The 8,978-nt window shown below is 31.5% G+C and overlaps 2 protein-coding genes across 2 annotated transcripts; one reads left to right on the forward strand and one right to left on the reverse strand.

Annotated features, from left to right (window-relative positions):
- The first annotated feature begins 2,740 nt into the window (after window positions 1–2,740).
- LOC111620267 (cysteine-rich venom protein-like) lies at window positions 2,741–5,229 on the forward strand. Its single transcript, XM_023362161.1, has 7 exons — window positions 2,741–3,419; window positions 3,539–3,806; window positions 4,101–4,319; window positions 4,394–4,488; window positions 4,780–4,862; window positions 4,945–4,998; window positions 5,141–5,229. Exons 1-7 carry the CDS (start codon window positions 3,400–3,402, stop codon window positions 5,227–5,229), a joined length of 828 nt encoding a protein of 275 aa, XP_023217929.1. The 5' UTR covers window positions 2,741–3,399.
- Window positions 5,230–5,463: 234 nt separating this feature from the next.
- LOC111620268 (cysteine-rich venom protein TRI1-like) lies at window positions 5,464–7,978 on the reverse strand. Its single transcript, XM_023362163.1, has 7 exons — window positions 7,625–7,978; window positions 6,975–7,199; window positions 6,804–6,898; window positions 6,463–6,548; window positions 6,348–6,389; window positions 6,233–6,261; window positions 5,464–6,034 (listed from the first exon to the last, which is right to left on the reverse strand). The coding sequence occupies exons 1-7, from the start codon at window positions 7,901–7,903 to the stop codon at window positions 5,975–5,977; spliced, it is 816 nt and encodes a 271-aa protein (XP_023217931.1). The 5' UTR covers window positions 7,904–7,978; the 3' UTR covers window positions 5,464–5,974.
- Window positions 7,979–8,978: the final 1,000 nt, after the last annotated feature.

Below are 8,978 nucleotides of genomic sequence, written 5' to 3' on the forward strand. Positions count from 1 at the left end.
GCATTTTTGAAATGTAAATTAATTAAAATTGCATTTTATATAATATAAAATAGTGTGAAAAGATTTGATGTATCAGTTAGATTACAGTTGATCAGAGTACTTGTATATAATAAGGATTGAGGTGACTTTTTCTTCCTAGAAAAATTCTGAGAAAAATTCAGGCAAATAAGATCCATGTACTGGCTTTTCAAAGATATAAACAGTTGAAAAGATGTGGATTTATTATTTAATATCAATGGCCCAGGAAACTTTGAATTAGGAGGCCTCCTATATAGTGTTGGTGTAATACACTTTTCTTTGGGGAAATATTTTCTTATAAAAGATTGATTTGGGCACCGCACTCCCCAGGCAACTGTCCTGAGGATAACGCGCCACTGATAACAATTCAGTTCAATTTTTAAAATTTGGATATGGTACCAGTACATTGGCAGAACCAACAATTGCTAGGTGAGAATGCAGGCAATTAGTGAAATGCTTGATTTAGGCCCACCACTTGAGTGGATAAAACCACTGGTAGCCTACCAGTAGAGTTACCTGTCACCTAAATAGGGACCAGTTTCCCATAGGAAATTTTGGGGCACTCCATTCTCTTATTACACTAAAATTATTGGTTTCATTATTGCAGACTCGAGGAGGAGTTTACATATTATTAAATACTTAATTTTTTTCATAATTTTAACTCCCGGATTAACTTTTTTAAATCCTAGAATACTTTACTGACTAAATATTAAAAATACAATAGCACGTGTTAATTAAGTGCCACGATACGTGATCCAATTAATCAATTGAACTCGCAGCAAAGTAATAATTATTAATTAACATCAAAATTATTCTAAATTTTCATAATTAACATGGAGACAATTCTAGAAAATTTACACAATCCTATAATTTGCTATGGTCTTGGTAGTTCATAACTTACCATCATAATTCTTGGTTCAATTGGAATTTAAATAGACTAAGAATTCAACGCTTAATTAAAGTATAAAATGTCATTATAACAGCCAAGTAAATCGGCTCGTAGAATATAAAAAGTAAAAATTTTATTTGGATTTCATCCTAAAAACAATCAGTCTCTTAAACATCCAGGAAAAGGAAATGTCATGTAATTATTATACGTCGGCTGGTATTTACTAGTTTGTTAGAATGAAAGTCGGGTAAGACCAATAAAATATTACTCGATAAGAATAAAAGTAAGTGAATATAGACAATTTTGTTACTGTTTACAGCTTTATATTTATTTTTTTTAATATTTTTCTGTTGTGTAGATCATGTAAGCTCTTTCTGACTTAAGACGGATGTAATGATAATTTGTTATAAGCTTGATTGAGAATTGTATTGAAGAATTTTTAACTTTTACGATTGAAATGATGAGATAAAAAGATATATTTATTTATTTAATATTTAAAAACTCATCGTGGAATTCTTAATTGGGCATTTTAGAAAGTTAACAAGCGGTTTGGTGTACATGTTTCTTAAGAAACTAAATATTTTACTGTGTAGCATAAAATTTTAGTCTGTGTTAATTTTATATTGGGCAGTAGAGTTTAATTATTTTAAGTTGTAAAGTAGCGTAACTAGAACCTGATATTAGGAAGGTCCGAATTAGTTTGTGCATACCTACTTAACCTTTACCACTGTTGTGAAGAGTAGATTGCAAGAGTCCGAAAATGTAAAAATCTGGATGATGTTTTTTGACCGATTCCCATACTTTCCCTGTTATATATAACAGCCGGATGACCGAGCAATTAGAGTGTCAGTCAACTGCTCTGGTAAAATCTCAACAATTCTTCGGGCTCTGTCTCTCACCACATGGCCTCCCCATTGTGGCTCTGGCCGAACCCACGATGGGCTTGAAAAAAGGCCTTCGTAGTGTTTATTTCAAAAGTTAGTATTAGTTTGGCTTATTGTTTATGGCAACCCGACACCTGGGAGATCTGCCGAAGGGGGGACTTTATGGGAAATTGACCCCTGTTTAGGTATTACTACCGTGAAGGAAACCCTGAAAACTCCACGTGGCCAGCCCGTTGGTGAGGCACGAACTCACGATCAATTATCAGTGTTCTGTGGTTTTTATCCAATCGTTCACTAGGGGCCTGCGCTGTAGCTTCTTGTAACCATTTCTATGCTAAAACTTTAAGGGTTAATGAACTTATTTTTTTATTAAACAAAATGCACAATACTCATCACTCTATTCATTTACAGTTATGCTCTGTTTTTCAAGTTATAAAACATTTCTTTCTAAAAGTAAATAATACTTATTGGTAAATTACACTTTTTTTTTAACTCTTTCCGCACTAAGAGGACCTGTTTTCAGCAAGCCCATTATGGGTTCGACCAGGCCCACAATGGGGCGGCCGGGTGGTGAGGGACGAGGCCCGACATATCCGGACAAGACCACCCCCGAAAAATTCCTGGGGATATTTCGACTCGTCTGAATTCGATTCCGGATCCCCCAGAGCGGTAGGCTGCCACCTTGACCGCTCGACCATTCGGCCACAGTAAATTATACTTATATAAATTGATTATTAAGAGAATCGTTGGATAGGAATCATCTCAAAACAATTTAATCTACCGGTGGGATTCAATTGTTAGATTGGATCATATTTAAAGATGTTTGTCTTCCTCTGCATACATCTGGTTTAACAATAAATTCACAATACAGTAGTTACAATATATCAGATTACTTTTCCTGAGAAATTATACTGCATAATAACTTGTTTTGCAAAATAAAATATTAATTTAAAAGTATTTTTGGATACGTGTAAGTAGTTAATAATAAGCTTTAAATACATTATGAATTATTACATAAGAAAGAAAAAAAAACTAGCAACGAGTTGATCAACTTTCCCGGCGACATTTAAAATTTTGGTGGCACCATCTGTAATCATATTCTATTTTTAAAAACTTTGTATATTTTTAACTATTATGAAACGTCAAAAAGCTTAAATTTGAGGTTAGGGATGGGTTTATGAACAAATTGTAAATGCTAATAACGAGTAAAATCGTCATTAAGTTCGATCCTACTGGAGATATGACCCCCATTATCCTTTAACCACCAAAATTTAATAGCATTAATCCCTCTAATAAACAAATCTCCATGGAAAATTTCAGAAATATTCGTTTGACTAAAAGTACAAAAGTTATTAAGCTTCAAACAGGTTAAGTTTTGCACTGTGCCAGTGCACTCCAGCTCCTGCGCCATACCGGCAATCTGTGGTCTCCAGATATGGCCCAGTTTTAAATTTCGATATTCTTACTACTGTAATGAGTTTCTAAAAGATTTGTTTGGAGTCTCCTCGATGTGGTGGGAGCACCTTGTTTGTCTATGGGATAACATGCCACTGACCATTTGGTCTGGGCTTCACATTTAAATGGACCTAAAAATATTTGTTATAAATTATGTATTCTTGTGTACCGAAGTAAACCCTAAGTTATTAATATATTTTTCTTTGTGTTATTTATTATCAGATAGATTATATAAATACTTTTATAAATATGACTTTATATTTAATTAAATTCATTTTATCTTCATAAATAGATCAAATTTTCAGAATATGATTCGAAGATATTTTCGATTGTGGTTGATGTACATCATTTGCACACACGAAGAGCATTTATTTTCTGCGAATAATATCGCTACCAATAGGAACAGTAGCATAAAACATCTTTTCAATAAAGATATAAATAATATTGAAAAGGTTAAATTAAACATTGGAATCAGAAAATTTGAACAAGATACTATTGTAGCATTGCATAACATGTATAGAACTCAAGTTACTCCATCTGCCTCTAAAATGCTAAAAATTGTAAGTTTTATTTACGTATCATAATGTAAATTCCTAGAATAAGAATCATAATATATAATATGTTTAATAAATGCATTGCTTACATTTCTATAACACTGTAGATAATTCCGTGTTATATGAATTCCATATTGTACGAGTCACTTAGATTTTACAAATACGTGTGAACGGCTCACGTATTTGTAAAATATAAGTGACTCGTACAACATGGAATTCATATAACACGGAATTATATACAGTGTTATAGGGAGGTCTACTGTATAATCTCTTTAAAACTTATAAATGGTGTCTTTTCAGAAATGGAATTGGCATTTAGCTGAACTGGCAAAGAAATGGGGAGACAGGTGCCAATTCGAGTTAGGTCCAAGTAAATGTAAAAATATAATTAGTCAGAATATGGATTTCGATACTCCATCGTATAGAGCAGCATTAGCGAAATGGAACAACGAAAAAAATAATTACGATTATACAAGTAATAATTGTGATATTGATGCTTCGTGCCATCATTATAAAACGGTAAGATGTAAAATACCATAATAATTATGGTTAATGGCATAGAAGTTTTAGTATTTACATATAATAAATTTCAGATTACGTGGGCGAAAACACATTCCATAGGCTGTTCACAATCCAAATGTGGCACAAATGGATCCATAAATTTCTTCATTTGTAATTATTATCCAGCGTAAATATTTATATTTTTAATTAAATTTCTAATTTTATTTATTTTTTATTAAACAATAATGAAATAATTAGCAGAGAATCAGGATCGGATTTGCACATATGCTTAACAAGCTGCAGCTCGGGACCTCGTATAATGGGTATTAATTAGTATGCATGAGACAATCTAATACTAGTATTACGAGTCTTGGCTTAAGGCATCGCATTTATATAAAATATTTCAGTGTTGCTTGTTTATTTCTCAGCTATTAACGTATTTAATATGAATTATTTCATAATATAAATTTTGTTATAGCGCAGATTTGTCAGAGCAACCATACACGAAGGGATTTCCATGTTCAAATTGCACAGAAGAGTGTATTATGTCGTCTTTATGCGGTTCGTTTTACAAAATAAATTGTTTATATTAAAAATTATAATTTATGAATCGATTGTTAAATATAAATAATTGTTTTAACAGATACAAATTTAGTGCTACCAAAAGAAAAACTTGTTGAATGCAGCATAAGTCCATGTAAATAGTAAAATTCCTTAATTTATTGCATCTTATTCTGTATTTATTATACTTGTGCTATAGTTTAAGCTTATATTTGAAAAAAAATTAATTTTTTTTTTAAATAAACGTTTGAATTTTAAATATTTCTTTTATTTTTCAGCATCTGCAACCGGTTTGATGTATGGCAATGATGCCAAAATGGAGTTATTTATTATGGGCATAATAATTCGTGTATTAAATCTTGCATAAATACTAAAATTTCTTATTTATTAGTTTTAATTAATTTAATCTTTACAGTTGTTAGTTTTAATTACAATTAAAACTGAAATGTCATTTATTAAATGTTCATTAACATTAGTTAATAAGTAAACTCATTTATCTATTCATATGTATTAATGAAATATTTGTAAATATTTTTTTTATTTTTGCGTGATTAAAATATTCCTAAAATAAACTGAAAAATTTTTTATGTTAATGATGATCGGGTCCAGATGAAGTGTCAACAACTCCATTTGGTCCAAATCCTGGACAGAAGATTCTCAAAATTTAGTCTTTATGTGTCCGGCAATTCTCGAATTATCTCAAGAAAATATCGATATTTTGATATTTATAATAGTTGTAGCATATAAATATTTATAACTTAATAATTAAATTGTAGTTTTATATATCAATGTTAAAATATATATACAAGCTATGGTTTTAGCAAAGCATCAGCCATTGAGATTCATATAAATTCCAGTCTGTTTTCTGAAGAGTTTAAAATTCAGTCTAGCCTATTCATAAAGTCACAAACACGTTGAAGAAAACAACCGTCCATAATTAATACACAAAAGTCGGAAGGAAATGATTCTTTTCTTCGAAAGCCCATTGCAGAATCATCCTTCTGTCAAATCCAAGACTTTGGGTCACGTCCGAGTTTTGGGGTCATAGCCGAAGTAACTTCTGAACAGAATTTTCCAGGTTATCTTCCGGTTTCTAATACCAAATTAGGGTGCTATTTTCCCATAAAACAGTCCTCTTGTGAGACATCGCCATGGGTCATCCATGTGTTGAGCTGCCGAATCCCAAAAAGCCAAACCACAGTCATTATGCGATTACAATAACATATACAATACATCAACCCAAATGTGAGAATAATTATTTTTATTATTTACAATGTAAATCACAATAATGAAAAACTTTCAGCTATGACACATTGTAAAACAATTCTTCAAAATAATAATAAACATATTAATTCTATTATAATTATTACCGATATATTAATTTGCTGTATACATCCAGCTAAAAATTAATAAAAATATACATATTAAAGTTATAAACGTTCAAATAACATGTATTAAATCTTGATTTCTTTCTTAAATACTTACCACAAGTCTTAAGATCTGATGGTAATTGCATATCTTTATTCACTAATAATATAAAAAAAATTATAAATTTATATAAATATCTAGAAAAAATGTAAATAAAGTTATAATTACTAACCACATAAACTATTTTCACATCTACTACCATTACATTTACTACAAGCTTCACCTGATTGATAAGGTGCTTTCCCTCGAATATTGATTCTGTATACAAAGAGTAATCATGAATATATTATTTTACAGATTCGTTAAATACAGTCGATCCCCTATAACACTGTTGATAATTCCGTTTTGTATGAATTCCATGTTGTACGAGTCACTTAAAATACGTGTGCCGTTCTGTGAACGGCTCACGTATTTGTAAAATCTAAGTGACTCGTACAACGTGGAATTCATATAAAACGGAATAATCGACAGTGTTATAGGGGGGCCGACTGTATAAATAATTTAATAAATTACTTTGGAAAATAGTTGCAAACCATCATAAATTTAAAACCAGTTTTCAAACAATCTGTTAGCGAACAGCCAACGAAACGAACATCAGCCGAAATCATCTGAATGAATAGTTATATTATAGAATAGTTCATAATATATTCTTAAATTTATATTTAAGTATCTTGCAATTCTTACAGTAAGATATTTATCACAATTGCTGTTTTTATCGCATGTAGCATTAGAGTAATTATAATGTTGAGATTCCCCGTTCCAAATTTGTAAAATAGTCTCGAATGGTTCGTATCCGATGTATACATTCTGATTGATTTTGTGTAAACATCCAGCAGGGCCACTACTTTCGTCTACATTGCATCGATCGGACCACAACTTAGCTAAATTTGCTAAAGTGTCACTCCATTCCTAGAAAAGAATTTCATGTAAACAATGAAGAACACGGATTCGTTGGGCCCGTACTTTTACCATGCAGTCGCCATTGTGGGTCCCGACTGTTCGTGCTCCCGACAGACTTCTTCTAGAGGAGAGCCGCCGATTGTTTAACGTCACTAGTGATTGATTCACGATAGTTCTTGAACACACGTATCAATAACTAGTATGTATCAATTCATGTCCGTCGGGAGCACGAACAGTCGCGACCGCTGCCATGACGGTGCACATAGGTAAAGATTGACCCAGCCAGGAAAGTAAAACTTAATTTTACTGTAAATTGTTTTCTATTTTAATTAATCTTAAAATCTATTTGAAGTTATTCATGATAAATGTATAAAATATTCTAGTTTTTAAAAAAAAATTATATAAAGAACGTTAACGTTTTATGTTTTACAAACCAATTTCATCATATTGGCAGCCATTGGTTTAGTGTTATTTCTATAGAAATTAATCAAATTTAAAATATCACTTCGTTCGTCTTCCGTGAAACCATACTTTTTACTGGAACGTTTATATATTTTTTTAATTTCCTTCACTATAGAACTGTTATTGAAATATTCCTCTTTGGATATCTCTCTACTTTCGAACTGGTCACTGGAAAGAAGAAACAATCCACTTTTCGAACAGTTTACTGGAAGGAAGAAACAATACAGAAGAATCATACAAATGAACCACATCGTGAAATTTCTTCTACTTGTCTTCTAAAAGATTTGAAACTCCGTTTATCGAACATAATTCTATTGAAACGTATATTTTTTTTTATTCTATTTTTATTGTTCAAAAAATGAAATTTATTCTATTTTAAATGGAATTATATTGGAAATAATAAAATACAATATTTTTAAAATCTTTTTATAAATACTTTTTAAAATTTCTGTATGTGTAGATAAACAAAATCGCGCCCCCACACACATACACGTTAGTTTGTGTGTGGGGGCGCGATTTTGTTCATCTATACCAGTGTTTCTCAACGGGGGCGATATCGCCTCCAGGTGGGCGATTTTTCCATGTTGGGGGGCGATTAGTAACAATTTATATTTTGGGGGGCGATTTTCAATTTTCTGGGGGCGATATAGTAAAACATTATATTAAGAATAATTAGATATTTTATTCATTATATCTGTTATGTAATAAATGATCTTTATGTTTATGCTTCTGTTTTTGCTAAAAAGAGACAGGACAAACTTTGCTTCGAACTAGCGTTCATCAAACGCTCTCGTTCTCGTCTCTTCTCACGAGAGTTATGATACATATTTATTAATTTAAGTAATTACAGTTGCAGAAAAAATGTATAAAAAAAACTAGATAAGTGAAATTATGGAGTATTTAAACAATAATAAATTTGTAAAACATAAATATATGAGAAAATAACAAAAAAAACATAATATCCGCGGGGTGGCAACATCCATCACTCCACCATCCATTCTGCCCACCTTGAAATCCCTAGATTTCAAGATTACTTGAGTTTTCAGGCAATCTACATAGCTGATTGATGTTTCGAGTAAATATTCCGTCCTTTGTTTTTATGTCGACAACTCTGACATGTCCATCCTTACCAGGGTGAGTTCTTATAATTCTAGCCAAAATCCACTTTGTAGGTGGTATATTCTTTTCTTTGACAAGAACTAAATCATTGTACTGCAGGTTTCTTCTTTTTTCTGTCCATTTTGGTCTATTTTGTAGTTGGCTCAGGTACTCCAAATGCCAACGTTTCCAAATGTCTTGCACCATGCGCTGGAGTAACTGCCATCG

This window comes from Centruroides sculpturatus, unplaced genomic scaffold (assembly GCF_000671375.1).
Source record: "Centruroides sculpturatus isolate CEXI.00-Female unplaced genomic scaffold, Cexi_2.0 scaffold4, whole genome shotgun sequence".
NCBI classification, from domain to species: Eukaryota; Metazoa; Arthropoda; class Arachnida; order Scorpiones; family Buthidae; genus Centruroides; species Centruroides sculpturatus.

Excerpts from the sequence above, each read along its gene's own strand:
- LOC111620268 (XM_023362163.1), bottom strand. The coding sequence starts at position 7,903 with ATGTGGTTCATTTGTATGATTCTTCTGTATTGTTTCTTCCTTCCAGTA. Across the intron at positions 7,200-7,624 it reads CTGCCAATATGATGAAATTG|GAATGGAGTGACACTTTAGC; the intron begins GTTTGTAAAACA and ends ATTCTTTTCTAG. Across the intron at positions 6,262-6,347 it reads ATCAGATCTTAAGACTTGTG|CTGGATGTATACAGCAAATT; the intron begins GTAAGTATTTAA and ends ATTAATTTTTAG.
- LOC111620267 (XM_023362161.1), top strand. The coding sequence starts at position 3,400 with ATGTATTCTTGTGTACCGAA. Across the intron at positions 4,320-4,393 it reads CGTGCCATCATTATAAAACG|ATTACGTGGGCGAAAACACA; the intron begins GTAAGATGTAAA and ends AATAAATTTCAG. Across the intron at positions 4,489-4,779 it reads ATTTGTAATTATTATCCAGC|CGCAGATTTGTCAGAGCAAC; the intron begins GTAAATATTTAT and ends ATTTTGTTATAG.